This window comes from Equus asinus, chromosome 1, assembly GCF_041296235.1.
Source record: "Equus asinus isolate D_3611 breed Donkey chromosome 1, EquAss-T2T_v2, whole genome shotgun sequence".
NCBI lineage: Eukaryota > Metazoa > Chordata > Mammalia > Perissodactyla > Equidae > Equus > Equus asinus.
The window spans coordinates 25007823-25030166 of record NC_091790.1 but is presented as its reverse complement, the minus strand read 5'-3'; the positions used below and the strand labels follow the sequence as shown (position 1 = coordinate 25030166).

Below are 22344 nucleotides of genomic sequence, written 5' to 3'. Positions count from 1 at the left end.
CATTAACGTACTATTAATCCTACATGAAATCAACAGGAGCCACAGTGCGTCTTGGCACGAGTCCTGTGAGGCATGGAGAGACGTGGTGAATGTCCACATCCCATATAAAATAGTTACACTAAAGGCCAGAACCCATCTGCTTACCCTCTAGGAAAGGTCGGCTTCAAGGTTTCTCTCTGGCCCTTATGTTCTGGAAATCCTGTTATCAGAGTCTGTATTTTCCTGACAGTTACAGCAAGGATGTAAAGAAATGAGCAGTGCACTGGAATAACTCACGCGCCATCATAACTGAAAAGATTTACTGACGTTCTGTTGTACACGGATGTGACCCTAAATGAAGAGCCAACTGTTTCTCATTTCCTGAGAATTAGCTTTTATTGTAACTTGAAGGTGAAAAAGAAAACTAAGAATTCTACGCACAGATACATCTGAGGCAAGTGCTAGATGCGATTCAGGTCGTATTTAAACCATAGAATAATTACATAGTTTATATTATCCCCATTTAATAAAATAGATCAACAGATGGGGAAACTGAGGCTTGGAGAGGCAAAGTAACTGTGGAATTGATATGGCGGAGAAGGGGAGGAGCCAGACTGCAAGTCCCGCCTTCCTGACTCCTGAGTGACAGTCACGGGGACCAGTCCTGAAGGGCTTATTTTCTCCTTTTCACTCTTTCTTGTTCTTTTCTTTTTTTTCCTTTTTCAAAAATACCTGTTGAGTATGTGCTTCCAGAGATGCACTGGCTCACGTTCAACAAGCCTACTCTCCATGGGGATAAACTAAGAGCCGAGGGAAGCTGTAAGAAGAGGGAAAGCGTGGGTGGTATTTGCAAGGGTGCAGACAGTCCTCGCTTTGCACGGCTCCGCGGTAACGAAGTTCTAGCCGTGCAAAGTGAGGTCACGGTTCTGACATGCATTCCAGTCAACTCAGGACGCTGCAATGGGAGGACCGCCTGTCATTTTCATTCCACGAGCCACAGGGCCAGCTTCCTTTGTGTTCAGGAGGCATCTTGACCTTCTCTCCGGTCACCGGACACTCAAGGGCTGCCTCCTTGAGATGCAGGCTGGCCACAGGGCAATGGGACTCACCCAGAGGGAACCCAAGATCTAACTTACCTTTCCATAGGATCCTTGTCCTAAAACTTTCAACAGTTCAAACTGGGAAGGGTCGGCCTTTTCAAATCCTTCTTTCACATGATGGCTGATGTCAATTTCCTTCACAATGCCTTCCTCCTACAAGACAGCGTAACACACAATAAAAACACAAATCAAGAGGTTCCTTTGAATTGATCACAGTCTCATCCTACATGGAAGTTCTGACTAGTTGGGTATTTTACAGATTTTTAGGATTGGAGTTTAAAAGTTGTGATGCCACTTAATTTTACTTAACTTGCCTATTTGTGCCAATTACCCCCTTTGCAGGCAAACGGCAAATTTGTTTCTTTTCTCCATGGATTTTTGTCATTTGTTCGCACCAGCATCTCAAGGAAATCTAAAGGGACTGTCACTGAAATCTATGCTGCGTCTGGACAGGGATGAAAATGGAAACTGTGGAACAAAATGACCCTCTGAGAATGGCTGTTTTAATGTCTACACTGCCGTGCTCAGAAAGGTCAGAGAGTTTCCATATGTGGATGTAGTTTGTGAAATGAGGATTTTTTTCCTCCTCCTTCTTTTTCTTATACTATTTCTGATGTGTTTTTTTTTTTTTTTTTTTTTGCCACAGCTAACACAAAGAATGTTTCATTGCCACTCTAGAGATTGTATTTCCAAAGAAGCATTTGGATAAAATTTTCTGCCAGTCCAGAAGCAAGATTTCCCAGTTGGTAAAAAAGCCAATGATCTTTAAATGAAAACGTTGGCCGAAATCACTACAAATGTTCATCAGAGAGCTTCCCGCCCCCAAAGATGCATTACTTCAGTTGTAGAGGGGCAGGCTATCCACCCAACGCCAGAAATTTGAAATAGAAAAACTGAAAAGGAGGTGTTTTTCCTGACGTCAGAGCCCAACTATTCCTTGCATTTTTCTCTGTGCATCTCTGAGATTCCCTTCCCACTCCAGCCACCGATCTGACCCTTGGTCCCTTGCTAAAGTTTTGGCATTGGGCAGAGTAATGGAAAACATCAGAATGGGCTGGCTAAAAAGTTCATCCAAAAATAGCTACCAGTAACTGCAGGCATATTGTGTACCGGGCACTCAGGACTTTTCATACATTATTTCTTTTATTCCTTAAAAAACCCTAGGAAGCGGAGATTTCATTCTGACCAAGGTTACACAGCTAGAAAAGTGTCAGAGTTCAGTTTCCAGTGAAGGACTCCTTTAAAGCCACACACTTCCTCTCTCTATTTTAGTCGAAGAGCAAATATTTTGGAATGAAATCATAATAGCAATAATTTGCCTTACAGTGGGATCTCGCTAAAATGGATGAAAAACTCAGTTTCCCCAGTTATACATTTTATTATTTTATCTCCACGGAACCAACATCGGACCCTCTGTAAGACCTCCCTGGGCACGTCAGTGGCCTCTGCAGTTATCTTTTGCTTTTTTATTCTGATGGTTAAAGGAAACACTTCAATATTTACATCTTCAAGAATTATTTGCCATTTTTGTAAAAGCAATGGTTTCTCTATTTGTGAAAACAAACAGCGAATACAGCCAAGATGGATTCTCTTTGGTCAGTTCATGAGGCTTATATAAGCTCAGTTAAAAGACAAAGAATTATGTCATTGCTTTGTAATTACTTCTTGAATAAATAAGTAAGGATGCTGGGGGCATAAGCCAACGAATGGGCTTGTATTTAGATCATAGTTATGGGCGGAGATCGCATTTGAAGACATTTCAGCTTTACACCAGGCTTTCTGGAACTGAGGGACCCTTTCAGCTCCAGGAGACTGTGCAGTATTTATAGGGAAATCTCTATTTGTAACAGGGAGAGAAAGAGGAAAATGGGAACCTCAGGGTTCACTGTGTCACCTGCATTTTCCAGAACCGCATTTGGCAGACTCTGATTTCCCACTTAGAAAACAAGGCCAAAAGCTGAAGTTCAAAAAAATTCCCCAAGTCCCCACAGAAACATAGATGCTATGCTTTTCTGCCACTGACTTAGCAATTGAAGCAAGAAATGGAAGCTTATTTGTCCCTTAAATAAGAAGAAAATGCCCCTTTCTTGTTAATGAAGCACCTTCCTGGCAATGGGCTGGTTACCATCCTCTACCTTCAGGACTGCACTGTGTGAGTCACCCAGAATCCCAAATTCATTCCTATAATAACTTCAATCATGCAGCTGTGTTAAGGCCACTCCCACGTTATGAGAAAGGTAATAGTTCACCAAATCACACTTTTCTGTGACGTCATTTTGGTAACATGAACACATTCAGGGTCACACTGCCCAATAGAAAGTAAAATTTGACAGCATCCCAAGATGCAGGGTGGGAGAGAGAATGCGGCATCAATGAAACGGCCAAGGAGGCAGGTGACAACGGGGGCGTGGACTCTGAATCTGAAGGTCTCATCCCTGAGCCCATTTGACAGCACCTGTGTGCATTTCTTGAGGATTTCCAGATCATGCCTATTCTTCAGCAGCTCTGTTAAGAGGGTAGACACCTGCCACTGTGGTAAATGAGGCCGATCAACCTGCCAGGGCACCAGTGGGCCCCTCTCCGCCTCTGTGGACTCATCATCACACAGGTTTGCCAAGCAGGCGGCCAGTTTTCCTACAGCGGGAGCCCGCAGCGTCCAGCATCCAGCATCTCACCCCTAGAACCTTAGGATCTGCTCTGCATCCATGGTCCCTGCACCTGTATGTCAATAGCTGAAGGTAGCTTCACGCCTTTCTAAGAACATCCAGTCAGCATCCCAGGCTGCCTTCTCTTGCCCAGTCCACCCCACTCCCTTGCCAGGTCAGTATTTCACCTTCTTGAGTCATCACCTTAACATTTCAAATCAAAGGTGTGGACACAAATCTCTCCTAACATTTCAAGTTTCGTGTGGATTCTTGCTGTGGTGCAACTTTGGTGCAGCGAAGAGACAGGGTGATGTGTCCTACTGTGTGAGTCTCTCCAACTCACCAGCTTCTCTTTCTTATGGGAATGGCATTAAAATCCACAGAGTCCTACATAAAAAGACCCGCCCCATAAATGAGAAAAGGCATTTATTTCAAAATGAGGCATGGCTAATATTTTAATTCTAGTTGCTCAATAATCATGAAATGACCCAGAAAATAGGACTGTCCTGTCTGGAGACACTTAGAAGCAGATCTGCCTGGACAGGTTCCCCTCTTGCTTCCATCTGGGTGTTTTGTTTTTTTTTAGGAAGATTATCCCTGAGCTAACATCACAGAATCCCTCTGTTCTGAATCCTCTGCTCTTGACATCAGTAAAAGGCGAGTATTTATAAAAAGTAAACGCAAGGTAAAGGTTGTGAAATATTACCGATGAAGACGTAGAAAATAAAAACTGGGCAAGTGTCAGCTTTATCTCCAAAAAAGGGGAGAGATCATTCTAGAAATCGCCAATTCACATGTAGGATATATCAATTCCCAGGAAGGTTATAGAATAAGTGATGAAACAGGTGGTTTATCAAAATGTAGAAAAGAACAAAGAAATTTCCTAAACTCTGATTTGCTAGGAACAAGTGCTGCGAAGTGAACCTGGTCCAGTTCTGATGTGGGTCGTGCAGCAGCGACAGGTAACCCGTACTCTGGGTTTCAGAGCTCTGACAGTCCTGCAGAAGCTCAGGGCAGCAAGACGCTGACATCACCGTTTCACATCACAGCACCACCAGCTGGTCTTCTAGACACAGAAACATGATGGGTTTGCCCAGGAACAACATCCTGTTCCGGAGGCTCTCCACGTGGCCATGGTGCCCCTCTGCATCAGAACCACCTGAGAGTGTGCTAAAAATGCAGACTCCGGGCCCTGGATGAGGGCTGTTGAGTCTGAAATGTCTGGGAAGGACGGGGTCCCAGCTCAGAACACGGCTTCAGGTGGCGTCCCGTTCACACTCCCACTCCTTTCTCTCTCCTACTGGATGATTCCCAGCTTACAAACAGGCGGTCAATGCTCTTCTCGGTAAAAACGAAAACTTCTTTGCTCCCTTACCCCATCACCAGCCACCACCATGTCCCCTTCCTGACAACTCTCTGAAGGGATTTTCCATACTCACTCTTTTCAGTCCTTCTCTCCTTTCCTGAACCTACCACTGTCCGGCTTTCACCATTTCACCAAAACTGCTCTTGTCAACTCATCAGACGCTTCCACGTTGCTAAATTCAGTGGTCAAGTCTCAGTGCTCCTGGCCCTGGGGACGCGCCATCACTCCCTGTTCCTCACTTGGACTCCAGGACATTGTGCTACCGGTCCCCCCACCTGCCCATTCCTCTGTCTCTTGCAGGTTCTGTCCTCATCTCCCAGCCTCCCAATGTCCCCTCATGCCTGGGCTCGGTCCCTGGCCTCTTACCCCGTGTAATCACCCTCCTTGGGACCTCAGGCTTTATGTTAGCATCTCAACACTGATGACTCCCAAGTCTGGATCTGCAGCCGGACCGTTCCCCAGAACTCCAGTCCCAGAGGCTCATCACAGACAACTGTCCTGTGTGTGTGCACACATGTGTGTGGGCGAGAGATCTGAAGGGGCCAGGGACAGGTGGATCTCCTTGAGGCCTCAGCTTTATGCAGGGGTGGGTAAGAGGCCTCCATGGGGCAAGTGCTAGAATTTGTCACCCGTCCCCCTGCCCTGTGAGGATATGACTTCACCAACCTCAGTTCACTTTGTCGACTGCCCTCAAGGAGGCAGTCAACTTCACCTGTCTTCTTCCTCTGGGTTCTTGCTCTAACACAGGTTTTGGTCTCTGATTATTTCCTACTAACTTCTCAACTTACGAATGCCTTTAACTATTTTTTTTTTTTTTGAGGAAGATTAGCCCTGAGCTAACATCCACTGCCAATCCTCCTCTTTTTTTTGCTGAGAAAGACTGGTCCTGAGCTAACATTTATGTCCATCTTCTTCTACTTTATATGTGGGATGCCTGCCACAGCGTGGCTTGAAAAGTGGTATGTAGGTCCACGCCTGGGATCTGAACCCATGAACCAAGCCTGGGCTGCTGAAGTGGAGTGCGTGAACTCAACCACTGCTCCACCAGGCCAGAGCCTGCATTTAACTATTTTTCAAAAGATATTTTAGGGCCAGTCCCAGTTCCCCAGGCACAGACCTACACCACTCATCTGTCAGTGGCCATGCTGTGGCAGCCGCTCACATACAAAAAGAGGAAGATTGGCAGCGGATGTTAGCTCAGGGTGAATCTTCCTCAGCAAAAAAAATTTAAAAAATAAATAACAAGATATTTTATCCAGTACTTTTAATTGTTTTTAGCACGAGGGCTCACCACACCTAGTCTACAGTGTTGCTAGGTTTGGGGTCTCTTGTTACCAGTAAAGCTTACTGCACCAATAAACATGCAGTGTACTACAAAGATCCTAGCGTGGGTGGTTTTTGCACATATTACGAATTTAAAGTGAGAATGGCTGGACAAATAAACCACAGACTCTAAGAACAGAAGGAACCTCCGCCTTTCAGACAGGCTGGCGGCTTCTTCAAGGGAACCCAGGGAGCTGAGCCATAAACAGATCCCTACCTCCTGAGCCTGGATCCACCCTCCACACAGCCCCACTTCCCTCCTGACCGGGCCTCAGGCAGTTTTTGAGAAGCAGTGGCTGGTGAATTCTGGCGTCTTCTCTGCTCTTTAAATCGCCCTTTACGCATCTCAGCAAATGTGTCTGCTTTCGCTGGTGTGAGCGAAAGCAAAGTAAAATTATAGGACCAGCTGCATTTGTCCAATCAATTTCCCAGGAAACTACTTCTATAAAAACTTTCCTCTCCATCTCTAAAGGGCTAAATATAAGCCGAGCCATTTAGGACAGTGGCATCACTCCCAACGAGAGTGGAAATCAAGCTGGTTCAAGGGGCACTAGCTGGAATCTAGCCAAAACGAGGATGGCTTTATCAAAGAAGAATAAATCCTCCATGAAGTCACAGGAGTGAGGGAAGCAGGAAGGATAAAGGATGGGGAAGGAAAAGGAAAATGTTGGACGAAATGTCGAGATGGGAGGTGGGAGGTCTGAAATTTCAGGAGCATGATACACTACACCTGACTCGGGGGGAGGAGCCCTGCTTGGCTCTCGAGATCTGTTTCCAACCCCTGGTAATTTTCAGCACTTGACCTACAGATATTTTTGACAAGATGCTCAACTGGATGCAGCAGAATTCCCAGAGGACGGAAGTGTGGATCACATGCAGGGCACTCTTTTCTCATCCATCCTGGAATACTCTTTTCCTTTTTCTTGAGAAAGAAAGCAGCGATTCAGCATACAGAGACGTCACCAAAGTAACTCACACCCAGTGGCAATCAGCAAGGAGTGGCCTTTAAATGGAAGCTCCACCCCTTCACTGGTTCTGTCTTTTTCACCCCATTGTGCTTTGTCCGATTTAATTATTTTCCCTTCCATCCTTCTGAAAGCCTGTGGATCTGCTGGTATTTTTACAAATCACGGTCTATGCAAATCGGACTCCCTGAAGGCTGTGATTATAAATGGTGACTGACAGATGGAGCAGCATCTTTGCAGGGGCCTCCTTCACCCAGAAAAGACTTGCAAAGAGTGGAGGATGCAGGCGTCCCACAAACACATGGGTTGCAGGCTCCCGACTCCTAATAACTCATCATCCTTCAGGGTGGGTTAATTCTAGTAAGTTCCATCAAACCTGAGCTCCCCGAGAAAGCACCAGTGAAATACTAGCTGTGAAGTGACAACGACGGGCGCGAGATTCTGGTATCGATGTGGTATTGAAGGCGTCGGCTCTAAATATGGCCTGTTGACCATTTCCATCTCATCTCCAAAGCGACCTTCGAGGATGTGCTTTATGAGGAGTCATTTCTAACCCGAGGGGATGAGAAAGTCGTTATCTATCTATCGATGTGAATTTGTTAAGATGCACAGAAGAATGTCTAAAGAACCTCAAAACTGAGAGTGGATGGAAAATGCACACTGTTAGGTCCAGCCACAGAGGAGTTTCCTTATGGAACGAACAGCTCTGTATGGGACAATCTCTGTTCCAGGGCAGTGGGACGTGTGCCTAATGGGGGCTAAATAAATCTTTATCTTTAGCAGACTTTAAAATAGCGCCGGGTAAAAACCTGCAGAGTGTGATATAATAGTACGAGGCTGCACACCTGCTGTGCATGAACAGGCAGTGACCACACTTTTCTCTGTCCCCTCCTCACACTTGGAACATTTTCACTCTGGCTTTGAGATGTGTGTATGAAAGAGAGGATACACCAAGAGGTGGGAGAAAACGAACAATGCAGGCTTTAAAACCCCAAACGAAAAACCCGCATTATGATAAAGCTCAAGATCAGTATCATTAGAGAAATTACAATCACATCCCAGTGAGGTCTCCTGGGACTGGCTTCACGTTTTTTCCAGAAAAGGGAAAACTGCATTTGTCTGAGTATCATCTTCTCTGAGACTTATTTATGTTTCTGACTTGATATTCCAGTATTGTTTCAAAATCAACATTTTAGCAAATATTTGATAAATGCCTCTACCAGAATAAGTTGTCCCCAACTGCGATGTTTCTGATAGAGCAGAATTAGGAAATGCTGATGTGCTGAGCCAACTGTACTGATAGCCAGACGTCAATTCTCGTGGTTGCACATGGCCAGCTCTTGTTCCCTCTTTGATAAAAGTTGACAGACTCTCGGCAGGACTAATAACCAGAGCAGAAGACAAATCTGTGAATGTCATTATGGAGGTGTCACTGATTTTTCTCATCAAAAGAGAAGCTGAGGTATGCAACCAAAGTTCTCCAGAACCATCAAGAGGAATGACCTTACATTCAAGGCTGGTGGTCAGGTCGCAGGTTCGAATCTTCAAAATGGCAAAGAATGTTCTCGAAGATGATGTGAACGTTCAAAGTCAACATGGATTGTTTGTATTTTTCTGCTATACTGGGAAGACCATCGCTGTAAATTTGTCCTTGGGGACATTTAAGCCAAAGAGACAAACTGTAATGAAAGTAGAGATTCTCCAGCATTCACAGGCTGGAAGACCTAAAAAGTGACTCAAGGGTGAATATCAAAGTATTGGGCAAAACCTATGGGCTGGATTCATCCAATCAATCAGGAGCCCATCAGAAGACACCTGTCTCACGGACGACAGACGGGTGCAATGCCCGCTCCTATCTAGAGAGCAGAGAAAGGAGTGTGCACAGGGACACGGGCTGAGCGTGTCTCAGCAACATCTCCACAGAGAAAGGCCATAAGGTTCTACAAAGTAAAAGTGGCTTAAGTAACAGATTTTTTTTAATCACCCCACAAATACACAGCAATAACTATTGAAACTGATTGCTATGATTTGGGAAAATCATATGTTTTATGAATTCTACATTCATAGCTCTTGCTCTGAAAGTAGGGATGGAAAGTGCCCTTCCCAGAAGTGGTACTGGGCACGCCACTCAAACAGAAGGCATATGTTTGCGATTTGCATGAGGGCAGGAAAAGCAGAATCTGTAGGGTGCAGATAAGGAATGAATTATCCAAACTGATAACATCTTGGTAAATGGGAATAATTTGCAAAAGGATCATAAGAGACCACTTGGGTGAGCAGAATGATGGCAGCATCATTTAACGTAGGGGCAAGTATGCAGGAGGAGGTCATGTTTTTGGGAAACCAATAATTGTGCCCTATAAAGAATTTTATATTATAATAGAGAGTAATCAGCCATAAGACAGGAAAAGATCTAACAGAGCCACTGAGTCCATGTTTAGAAAAATAAACGCCGCTATGAATAGAAATGCACCCGGTCTTACTAGGTAGACTTCTGGGCACTGAGCGGAACAGATGCTTTTACTCCATCCATAAATTCCATGGTCTACCAAGAGCCAAAACATGTTCATACCTTCTGACCCAGGGATCGCACGCCTCAGGCTTTATAAAAAAAAATTAAATACGGGAAGCAGTTTGTTACAATGTTTTTTATAAGAGGGAAGAAATGAGAAACAATGGAAATGGCCAGCAAACACGGAAAAACTAAGTAAATGACACATCCACCCAATGAAACTTTACACAGGCATTAAAAATGACTGCACCATTTACAATTGCTCCCAGAACAATGAAATATGTAGGGAGAAACGAACAAAACACATATAGTATCTGTGTGCTGAAAATTACAGAACACTACTGAAAGAAATCAAAGGAGAGCTAAAGAAATGGAGAGATGTGTTCATAGATTGGAAGACTCAAGATAGCAGAGTTTAATTCTCCAAAAATTGATCTACAGGTGTAACACAATTCCTGTTCAAATTTGATCAGGCTTTCTGTAGATATAGACAAGCTTACTCTAAAATTTATATGGAAATGCAAAAGACCTAGAATAGCTAAAAACAAATTTGAAAAAGAATAACAAAATGGGAGGAGTCACTCTACCGATGTTAAGGCTTACGGTGTAGCTACAGTAATCAAGACAGTGTGGTTCTGGTGTAAGGACAGGCACCTGGACCAATGGAACACAGCAAAGAGCCCTGGAAGGGACTCATTCAAATGTACCAATGGATCTCCGATAAGGAGGAAAAAGGAATTCAACGGAGAAAGGAGAGTCTTTTCAACAAATGGTACCAGAGCATTGGACCTCCAAAGGCAAAAAAAGAAAGACATTTAACCTAAATTCCATACTTTATAGAACAATGAACTGAAAATGGATCACAGACTTAAAAGTAAAACATGAAAATTTTATGAGAAAAGCTTCAGGATGCAGGGCTAGGGGAAAAATTCTTAGACCTGACCCCAAAAGCATGGTCCATAAAAGGAAAAATTGATAAACTGAATTTAATCAAAATTTAAAACTTTTGCCCCTGCAAAGACTCTGCTAAGATGAAAAGAAAAGCTATAGAGTGGGAAAAAATATCTGCAAATCACTTATCCTACAAAGGTCTTGTACCTATAACATATAAAGAATTCTCAAAACTCAACAGTAAAATAAATAATCCAACGAGAAAGCAAGCAAAAGAAACAGTCATTTCACAAAAGAATATATATAGATGGTAAATAAGCACATGAAAATAGATTCACTGCCATTATCCACTAGAGAAATGCAAAACCACAGTAAGATATCATTACATGCCTATCAATGACTAAAATAAAAAAATAGAATAGTGATAACATCAAATGCTGGCAAAGACGCAGAGAAACTGGATCTCTCATACATTGTAGGTGGGAATGGAATATGGTACAACCACTGGAAAACAGCCGGGTAGTTTCTTATAAAATGAAACATGCATTTACCATATAATCCAGCATTTGGATTCTTGGGCACTTATCCCAGATAAATGAAGACTCCAGCCACAGAAAAACTTATACATGATAGTTCACAGTGGCTTTATTCATAATACCCAAACTGGAAACAACCCAGACATCCTCCACCGGGTGAGTGGTTAAGCAAACTGAGATCACCATCCCACAGCAATAAAAAGAAACAAACTCTTGCTACACACAACTTGGGTGAATCTCCAGAGAATTATGCTGAGTAAAAAAAGCCACCCTCAAAAGATTGTATTTATATGATTCCATTTGTATAACATTCTTGAAATGACAAAATTATAGAGAAAAAGAACAGATTAGTGGTTGCCAGAGTAAGGTATGGTTTGTGTGTGTGTCCATAAAAACATAGCAGGAAGAGGGCCAGCCCTGGGGCTAAGTGGTTAGGGTTCTGTGCGCTCAGCTTCGGCAGCCCGGGTTTACGGGTTTGGATCCTGGGCACAGACCTACCCTACTCATCAGCCATGCTGTGGAGGCATCCCACATACAAAATAGAGGAAGAATGGTACAGATGTTAGCTCAGGGCGAATCTTCCTCAAGCAAAAAAAGAGGAAGGTTGGCAATGGATGTTAGCTCAGAGTGAATCTTCCTCACAAAAAAAACAAAAAAAAAGTAGCAGGAGGGATCTTTGTGGAGATGGGACAATTCTGTGTTTTGATTGTGGTGGTGGTTACACGAACCTACGCATGAGATGAACTAGCAAAGATTCCCCCACATACACACTCACAAATGAGTTCATGTAAAACTGGCGAAATCTGAATAAGGTCTGTTGGTTATATCAAATGTCAAATTCCTAGTTTTAATATTGTAGTATAGTTATGCAAGCTAGTACCAATGGGGGAAAGTGGGTGAAGGGCAGATAGGAGCTCTGTATAGGTATTTCCAAAAAAAAAAAAAAAAAAAATTAAGTGATTTTGAAGTCTATTTGTCAACATTGAAAGAGGCTTCTTATAAGATGTTAAATTTAAAAAGGCAGCAAATAAATTTTATGTAATGATGATTACCATGACATTTAAAAGATTTGTAGGAAAAATATTCATGGGAAATATATCGAGATATTAACAGTGATAGTAAAAGAGGAATATAAATGATAATTTTCCTTCCTCTGTTTTCTAAATTTTTCATATAGAAATGTAAAAATGATCAAGAAGACCCGGGCTTCTATATAAGGAAACTTAATACAATAAAGTCACCTCACTAACTGTCTATGTGGGATTCCTATGTTTACCCATTGCTGTCACATCCAGCTACACTGAAATATAATGGAAAGTTTAGGCAAAATTAATTGCGAGTTCTGAAAAGCAAATAAGATCAAATAACTTGCTGGAAGAAAACAAAAAGATGGAGGCCAACACTAAATAACTTGGATACCATTTCTGGATGCGAAGAATAAACCTACTCTTTGGTGAAAAAGAAAGCCGCAATATTTTTAAAGCTATTAAAATTTTTATACTCAACATGCAAGATTCATCTTGTAGATTAACACAGAATTTCCAATCAAGGTACAGATGGTCAGTACAAAGACGTGCAATATGGCGACCAACACAAACTTTCCGGCCTGGCAGGTGGCCAGTCAGTTTATAGATTTTTTTTCCTGGGGGGTGGGGTGTTTGGGGCTGGGTGGTATAAATTTACAGGAAACTGGCAAACAAAAAAATGGCTTAAAAGTGAAATTAGAGATGACAGCTATAGTGAATTAGACAACCAAGTTGAGTGTTTTAAATTTCTTTCTCTTAAATAGTTTTGTAGATATAAATATGAAGGGTTTATATTTTTTTCTTGAATAGTCATGAGTAGTAATGTAAGGAAAATCAATTGTAGTCACGTTTGTGATGTGTGTGTGTTGCATTAATATATAATTCCTTAATCTTTAAGTTCACATGCAGTGTTCCCCTATACAAGGCCAATGTATATGCTATCTTTCCCATCCCAATGATTCTAACAAAGAGAATCCAGACAGAAAACAATCGCAAACTTCAGAATTAAGTTTAAATAATATCAGTGGTAATGTGCAGACAATTTTTTACCAGTTTCCAAAATTGTAGAAAAGATGAAACTTTTGGACAAAAAGCTCATTCCAGGAAGTTAGCTGAATAACTGTCCCTTTCGTGTTTTTTCTAAACCAACTTAAAGGATTATGAAACACTCCACTAAAAAAAAATCAGATACGGCTTAAAGTTTTCAAGTGCCCCAGCCAGCCCACCCATATCCCATTGCCCTCCACCCTTGAGCCTGCAGAACTGTCAGAAGTGGGAGAACTCTCGAAAAATGATCAACTCAAACGGAACTAAGCTAACCGTTGAAATCTACACAGACGTCAGTTTCGGCAAGTTTGAGCTCCAGACCATAGACTTCCAAGCAGTCATGAGCACAGATGACGGATTTCAAGCAAGATGACAAACTGAATTGGTTTACACAGCAGAGCGTCCTTTTTGACTGTCTCTTATAATGCAGCTCATTGCAGCATTGCCATTGTTCACAAAACACCAAAAACTGAGACTCTAGAGATCCACTGTAGAGCCCACTTAGGAATCCGGACAATTAAAATTTTACTCCACAATCGATGGATTTCATCTGCCTAAAGCTCCTTGTTAACCAACAACCTGCCATGCTGGTATGAAAGAAGCAGCGGACTTGGCAAAAGCTTCTGGGAAAAATTAGAGGTCATGTGCAAGGTAAATACAGTGTCAATTCCATTATCAGCTGAATCCCCATCAGCCTGGCCCCTTGGTGCGAATACCTGTTTTGTTCGTGGTTGTACTCTCCTACCTCGCAAAGCGCCTGACACACAGTATTTACTCAATAAGCGTTTGTGCAGGAATCATGGAATACCTTGTGGGTGGTTTAAGAAGGCGTATTAAACGCCCTCATGTGCGGCATTCCACGGGATGCTCTCTCTGCTCAAGGCATCAGGCTTCGGAACCACACGTGCACCGTGACCACGCCAACACGATGTGAGCTGATGCTATTTACGGTGTGAGATACAAGCTTGGGAACATTTCACACTCTTTGAGTCATTATTTGCATTATATATATATATTTTTTTTTTTTTTGAGGAAGATTAGCCCTGAGCTAACGTCTGACACCAATCTTCCTCTTTTTGCTGAGGAAGACTGGCTCTGAGCTAACATCCATGCCCATCTTCCTCTACTTTACATGTGGGACGCCTACCACAGCACGGCTTGACAAGTGGTGCCATGTCTGCACCCAGGATTCGAACTGGCGAACCCCGGGCCACCGAAGCGGAACGTGCGCACTTAACAGCTGTGCCACTGGGATGGCCCCGCATTATATATAGTTCTAAATTTAAAGAAATCAAATTACAAAAGTTTTTAAAAGTCTATCCTAGCTTGGGGGTTTTGCTAAAAGGCTTCAGCCACGTTCAACAATTTCAAGTATCTTATGGGCCATCGAGATTGTGCACTTTGTCCGTAACAGACTTAAGTGATGGTGGGGAAAATCCTACAACTTTTCTGAAGCTCTGGTAGTCATATGCCAAAAAGTTAACTATTTATACTAGAACAAATGATTTGAAAACTGGGTTAGAAAATGTCGTCAGTCAAGGATATTCTGAATTGATGAGGAGAAGTCCTATTGCTTCCTATGCACAGAGAAGACCAGTTCTTTCGGCGGTATATCAGTGATGGACGCAGGACTACCCATCATCCCTGAACTTGGGATGCAGGCTGGGGTCCCGGCCACAGCTGCAGGCACTCAACGGCTCTCTCCGTTAATTTTGCAGTCAAGATTTGATATGCAAACTTCCAGGCTATATCAGCAGTTTAAAATCAGAATAGTTCCCTAATCATTAGCATATGAGCACACTAATATAACATTGCTGAATTTAAAATTCTCACAGTAGGCTGAACTCACAAGCTGTAGGTATCAAGTAGGTCACTTACTCATGTTTATTCAAACTCTTTTTTTTTTTGGTTAAAATCGTGGCTACAAGACAACAGAAGGAATAGGACTTGCTTAAATGGAACAGCAACCACTGGTGGTGTCTATGAGTAGCAAGCATCCTGGGCAGAGCAGGAAGGACCCTCGGGGACACTCAGCTAGCCAGCCCTCCCTCCCAGTGCACAGTACCCCCTCCCCACCCACTCTGCTGTGGCCCGCCCTGACTCAGCCGTTACAATATCACACGTCTGGTTCATGCCACTATTGATGACACTATTACTGAGCCAAACACAGGGTACCGTTTTAAGTGGACTTGGCTGATTTCTGTGGCAATTATAAAAAGAAGACCAGTCTACTGTCATCTGTTTTGGAATGTTTCCAAATGGCTCTTCTCTCTGAAAATGACAGCTTTGGAACATTCGTGCAAATCCCATTGAGATTTACATGGGGTTCTTGGATCTTGCCCAGAACTGAGCCCCACTGAAAAATACACATGGGCAGGTCGGAGTCTGCTCACGGGAACAAGTGTCCACGTCTCAGAAGGAGCTCTCACCACAGGCTGCCGGGAAGCAGTGGCTGAAATTGTACCAAATCCTGTGTGTGTGCATGTGTGCGTATATGTGTGAGTGGGTGTGTAAGGGGAGTGGATGGAATGATCTGTGTCCTTGGAGTTGCCATCATTGAAGCAGCTGATGCATTTCCTAAGTTCAGTCCTCAGCTACTTTTTCCCACAGACTGAAATATTTTTCTTCTTACCCCTCAAACTTTTCAAATAATAGTTACCAGGAAATTACTACTGCCCCTTTTCCATAAGTAAGAGCTCTGAAGATTTTCACTAGTTCCCGCAAATTTTAACTTCTGCTTCTCGTCTCATGACCACGGTATTCCCCGATCACTGGGCCAGCTTTCTAAAGCTGCATATGATACAAAGCTTCACCTGCCTTTTTCTTTTGTGAAAGTTGCATGCAAAGAATGATCAACTGGACTAGGAGCTGCCGACTGAATAAAAACCCCACAGGAGTTTCTGTTCCACTGCCATTGCTCTTCTCGGCTCTGGGTGTGCATCCTGTGCGGGGGAGCGGAGAGATGGTCAAGAACAACAACTGAGTCATGAGGCTTCAGGTGATGAGAAAATAGAGGCAGGTGTGCTGGTGGCAGTGAGGACACTGTCTCGGTTTGCAGTGGTCCTCAAAGACGCACCCTGGCCCACGAGAGGGGAGATCAAGCAAGCAAACCAACATGCTGCCTGAAACAGTTGTTGTTTTTAAGAAAACAAGAGTGATCTCCCATCTGGAGTAAAGCCAACTTATGATGGAATTCTTTTTTTTTATAAGATTGGCACCTGAGCTAACATCTGTTGCCAATCTTCTTTTTTCCTTCTTCGTCTCCCCAAAGCCCCCCCAGTACATAGTTGTCTATTCTAGTCGTGAGTGCCTCTGGTTGTGCTATGTGGGACGCCTCCTCAGCATGGCCTGATGAGTGGTGCCATGTCTGTGCTCAGGATCCGAACCGGTGAAACCCTGGACCACCGAAGCAGAGCGTGTGAACTTAACCACTCGGCCACGGGACCGGCCCCCTATGATGGAATTCTGACGGACCACTGAGGAGATGCTCTGACTCTACAAATCCACCAGCAACTTTACTGCGTCTTAAAAATACACAAATTTCCTGTATACTCAGGACCCACCAAATGAAAAGCAGTTGTGAGTTTCACAAAGATAAATTGGTACTTTAGAAAACCTGATTTTGAAATGCGTTTAGGGATTTATGGCTCCTGGAATTTTTTCCTGTGTAGCTAGAATACTGTTCCACGGACGGCAGAAAACATCCATTCAACAAACACCATGTAAAAATTATCGATTTTTGTATCAATTTGGACTCAAATATACTAAAATAGCTTGAACCAGGAACATTCAGCTTGAGCAGAATTGTTTTCCTCACAGGTACCCACTGGGTCTTACAACGGGAAAAGGGCATCTTCTCCAATCTTAGTCATTTATGCATCTCTTTATAAAATATTCCCCCTCAGCGCCTTTAATATCTGAGATTTCTTTATTCTGATAGAGGACAAAGGCATCATGGAGCGAGAGCATCCTTTTCGAAGAAAGGAGAGAGATTGAGGAATGCTGGCCTCCAGATAGGGACCACTAAGAGTGAAGGTGATGTGAGAAGTCCTAGGACATTGCTGTGGACTGGATGCTTGTGTCCCCCAAAACTCACATGTTGAACCACTAACCCCCAAGGTGATGGCATTAGGAGGTGGGGCCATGGGAGGTGACAGGACTGTGGAGCCCTCATGAATGGGATCAGTGCCCTTATAAAAGGGCCTCAGAGAGCTCCCTGACCCCTTCCACCATGTGAGGACAAGGTGAGAAGACGGCCGTCGATGAACCAGGAAGTGGACCCCACCAGACACTGCCTCTGCCGGCACCTTGATCTTGGGCTTTCAGCCTCCAGAACTGTGAGAAGTAAATGTCTATTGCTTACAAGCCACCCAGTCCCTGGTATTTTTGTTACAGCAGCACTAAGGGACTAAGACAGACACGAGAGTTGGTATGTGGGGCTCTGGAAGGTCCAACCGTGTGGGGACAGTGAGAGCAGGGACTAAGATAGAAGGGCTGTGTGTGGAAATCTTGAAAAAGAAGGCGATTTCTGCTTCTCTTTCTCCTGTAATCCAGGAATGATTAATATATTCTCCATCCAGAGCTTGCTTCTGGGGATTCAGGGAACAGCCTGTTGCTGGGCCATCCTTGTCCTTCTCTCAAGTTCTAGGTCAACAGGAAATCAGAGGGGCTCTCCTCTCCAGCTCCTAAGTGCCTGTCACTGCCCTGGCTTCATCTGAACAGCTGTCTAGGGACTCAGATTGGAGGCACAATCCTACTCACTAGGTGCTGAATTCATCTATCGTGGCTCCTCAGCGTCATAGATTCCTGACTCTTGATGCCAGTGCTATTGCATTTTCACTTTTCTTGTCTTGTGAGTCCTTGACTTTCCTCTTACTACTTGGCATTACAGGAAAAGCCATTCCTACAGTCATGAAAAATACCTAACCATGTTCACCTCCACCTCTGAGTGAATCCGTCTTTTCAACAAGCTAACCTTCATCTTGGAAGAAAGTGGCGTTCCACAGGGAGCTGTGGCTGAAGGTCACTTGTCTATTGAGAGGCCAGCAGAACCCATCACTGGCCCACAGGAGTGAGGACTGACAGGTTTGTTCTGGAACAGACTCATGGGTGGAGAGGCGGGCACCCAAACGGACACATAAACGACACCTTCCTTTATAACCAGAATAACAAAATTCAAGAGAGGATCTGAAGTTACTGTTTTCATGTGGAATGGAACACTTCTGCATCCAGCTGTCTGAACTGAGCATCGTTATTCTAGGCAGGGGATCTACAGTCTTCTGAGAAGTTCCACCAGAAACCAAACCAAACCAAACCAAAACACGTGTCATGGCCACTCTTGGTAAAGGAACACAGCTCTAATAGACATTCTCTACTCTTTCACCAAGGCCGACTCAGGAGCCTGTTGGAGGCTCAGGGTGACCAGCGTGAACTCGGTGTATAATTCCAGTCCTGCGTCCTAGCCACTCCACGTGTTCCCAGTTAGGCAAATACCAAGAAGCTTATAAGCCAATACCCAGATCGCCTGGCGCATTAACCAGCGCCTACGAATTACATCCTTTCTCACCCTATGCATTCTTTTTCAGTTGCCCAGAGGCGCTGATCACGCCAAACAGAAGAGTCCAGAGCGAGTGGGCCATGCAGTCCATGCTTGGGCAGTGGGCAGGGCGGCTCCTTCCCTTCCACACACATCTGGAGCCTGAGCGTGCGAGGGCACACTTCTGCGAGTGCACAGTTCAGGTGCAGAGGGCTCTCTCCAGGTTTAGCCTGCAGAGACGAATTCCTGAAAGCTCTCTGACCCACACAGACAGAGTGCTGGTGGCCACGCCCCCATAGACTTTCGATGGTCAGGCAGCTTGGGTCTCTCTGGAACTGGATGGTCCTCACACCGAACCACGGCCCCTAATACCTGGTCACGACTCATTCAAATCAACTTGAAGATTTGTTTATAGAGGTTGGGGAGAAAAGCATGGACTGAGTTATGCCAATATCTCCTCTACACAGCATCCTCTTTGAGTAATACAATCGCACCTGAGAGTTTTTCTGTCACCCAAGTTGAATGGGAAAAAAAATCCGCTTTGGGGTTTGTGTATCTGTGTTAGCAAAGAAAAAAAAAAAGTGTTGTTAATAAAGATCTAACACCATCTACTAAAGCAACTAGGGCTTTCTATGTGTAAGGAAAATAATAGAGATAAATTATACACATGTCAAGTTACTCCCAGGCAAATATCAAGAGATCAGAATAAAGCTTGACATCATTCCAGTCTCCAATTTATATACAAGGATCCTCCCCTCTGAGCCCTCTCTTCTCTAACATTTCCTATTTCACCTGTAGAATGTTTTACCCCCAATTCACTATCCAAGCAGAAAACCTAGTCCAAGCCTGGACCACAGATGGGCACCCAAGACAACACCCAAGACGGGATGGAGCACAGGGACGAAGGGTGTGAGACCCACGGTGTCTCAGGTATTCTCCAGACAGGATGGAGGCCATGCTTGGGTGTTTAAACGTGTTGTGGGACATTGCTGCCATTCACCCCCATCCTGTTAAAGGAAAATGTTATCTAAGAGAATGGGATACCCCATGAGAAAGTGGGTGAGCCCGAAAGGCCCAGAGAAGCTGGCACAGTAGAGAAATTTAAAGTCAGACACATCTGCAAGAGGGAAGCTCAAGAAAGACGGAATGTTGGCCATGCGCATGTCCCCAAGACAGACCCTGCGTGTGAACGCACCACTGGTGAGTTCATGGATGTGTGAACTAAAGAGACATCGGGTGTTTCAAGTGCTTTGCATGAGGCAGAAATCCTTAGGCAATTATCCTATTGGAGTGTCAGCCAGTTCAGTGATATTTGGGGAAAAGGATTGTGGTGTTGAGTTGTTTGAGCTGGGAACATATTATAATTTTTGCCATTAAAAATAAAGGAATATAGGCTCTTGATATTCAAAAACTTATCCCCCATCTCTTCATGAAGGGTTAGATTTGGGTAAAGACGGAGGCGTTGGGAATGAGTGCTACGATCTCATGGTGCAGTGGGGCAGGGAGTGTAGGGGTTCAGTTGAGGAAAAAGTTTTGTATTTTCTTTCTCAACACGCAGGGTTGGAGGCACACAACTTAGGAGAAAACACACGGGCAGGCGTATATGACAGATGAATTCTACGGGCACGGCCTCATTTTCCAGATGTGTATCCGTCAGCCAAGCATGCAACAAAGAGTTACTGAGATTAATGCTCAGTTCAGACCACTGACACTTTCACACCCATTGTCACATTCGCACGATTTGAACGAGCCAGGATGCTGACATGTGACCACACATTCCTACCCTAGATATCCGGGGGAAGGGTCACTACAGATTGTCTGATTTCTGGGATTTTAGCACATATTTCAAGGCGCTTAAATGAAATAACAGATTTTTATTTCAGAGAAAAACTAGTCTTAGCATTTCTTTTAAGGTCTTTACAAGTACTGTACAGCACGATAAATAACAACCAAACACAAAGAAGGAAGATGAAAAGATACTTTAAGACCTCATCATTCCATGGAGAGAGGTACCATTGTCTTCCTGGAAGAAGTAAATACTCTGAGACACTGTGTCAGAAGGTGGCACAAGGACCCACCACGACTTCCATGCATGTCCCTTGAAACATGTGAGCAGGATTCAGACAGAGCCCAGGGCCTTGATACTCCCAAGGGACATTTGTTGGGGGAAAAAAATCACAAATGCACGTGCACGGTGGCAGGGGAGCAGTAGCAGAAGTAAACGAGAATGGAGCAGTCACCAACATCCAGGGTGCCCAGTGTGGCCTGCCCGGTGCCGTGGGGAGACGGGCTCACGGGTCGCCCACCCACCCACCCTGGGAACGGGAAGACCAGCCTCCAGGCCCCAAGTGTGCACCGCTCTTACAACTGTCTTATTTCATTTGCTTTTCTCCTTCCCTGACCTTCGCCAAGCATACGCCCAAAGAAATGCCATCAAGGTCATTCACTCCCATGCAGGGGGTCTGTTCTCTGGTCCTTGGGGGCATTTCTTAGCCCAACATGGTGTTTTTCCCCCAGGAAACTGCCCTTTCATCAGCGTACGCATCCGTGATTCATGCCCCCACTATGACCCTGAGGGAGACAGCAATCAGAGAAGCAGTTCATCTTGTTGACCATTTTAAAAGAAACCCAGTACTGTTGTTTTCAGTGGCAGTAATCATAGTGTAAGCGGATTTTCCTCCAAGCTGAAGGTGTGCACACAAGTGCATATACGTGCACACACACTCTCTCATTCAGGAGATCCTGGGAAGCAATCTGACACGAGGTGGACGCTTGCCCCAGCCTGAAAACATTTTCATCTTCACCCGTTCTCAAGACATTCGCCCCTGCCTCAGAGAACGAAGACCTTCTGCCACTCAAGGTCTCCCCCCACCCTCCCCTTCATCGGTCTTCAACCCTGCCCACTTTCCCCGGCTCTTCCCACCTGCAAACAGGTCGCTTCCCTCCCAGGTACCAACAAGATCAGTGTGCTTGTTTCCTCATCAATCAGCTGCACATTTGCTCTCTCTCTTTCAGCGAAGTTTCTGCCTTGGTCCTTTGCCATCTTGACTTTGGTCCACACCCACTTTCTGAGCCCCCGCCTGGCTCTGGGCCTGGGGACTCCTCCTGTGCTCCCGCCTCATGGTTGGCACCTGTCTGCCACTGGTGGAGCTCATACCTAGGAGTCGTCCTGGCTCTTTCATTCACTCACCCAGCAGGAGGCTGAGTCCCCGGAAGAGCCATCCAGTGGGAATTTCCAAGTGGTGAGATGGCTGAAGGACTTTAAGAATGGGGCTGCCTCCTACTTGTTTTCAAGTTGTTGTCATAGCTGTGACATAGCCCCTACCTTGCCCTGACACTTCAGCAAAGTCTGCTTACACACATATTTCTGGAAAGGGAGGTTCTGGGAAGTCAAGGAAGTGACTGACTCCCGTTCTGCA

At 44.5% G+C, this 22344-nt stretch overlaps 1 protein-coding gene across 5 annotated transcripts in view; it reads right to left on the bottom strand.

Moving 5' to 3' along the window:
- The window catches only part of RPS6KA2 (ribosomal protein S6 kinase A2), a 366717-nt gene that overhangs the window by 103330 nt on the left and 241043 nt on the right, over positions 1-22344 (bottom strand). For all 5 annotated transcript variants that reach the window (XM_070517829.1, XM_070517702.1, XM_070517789.1 and 2 more), the window contains one exon: positions 1116-1232. In XM_070517829.1, coding sequence (XP_070373930.1) covers positions 1116-1232 — 117 coding nt within the window. The remainder of the gene's footprint in view (positions 1-1115; positions 1233-22344) is intronic.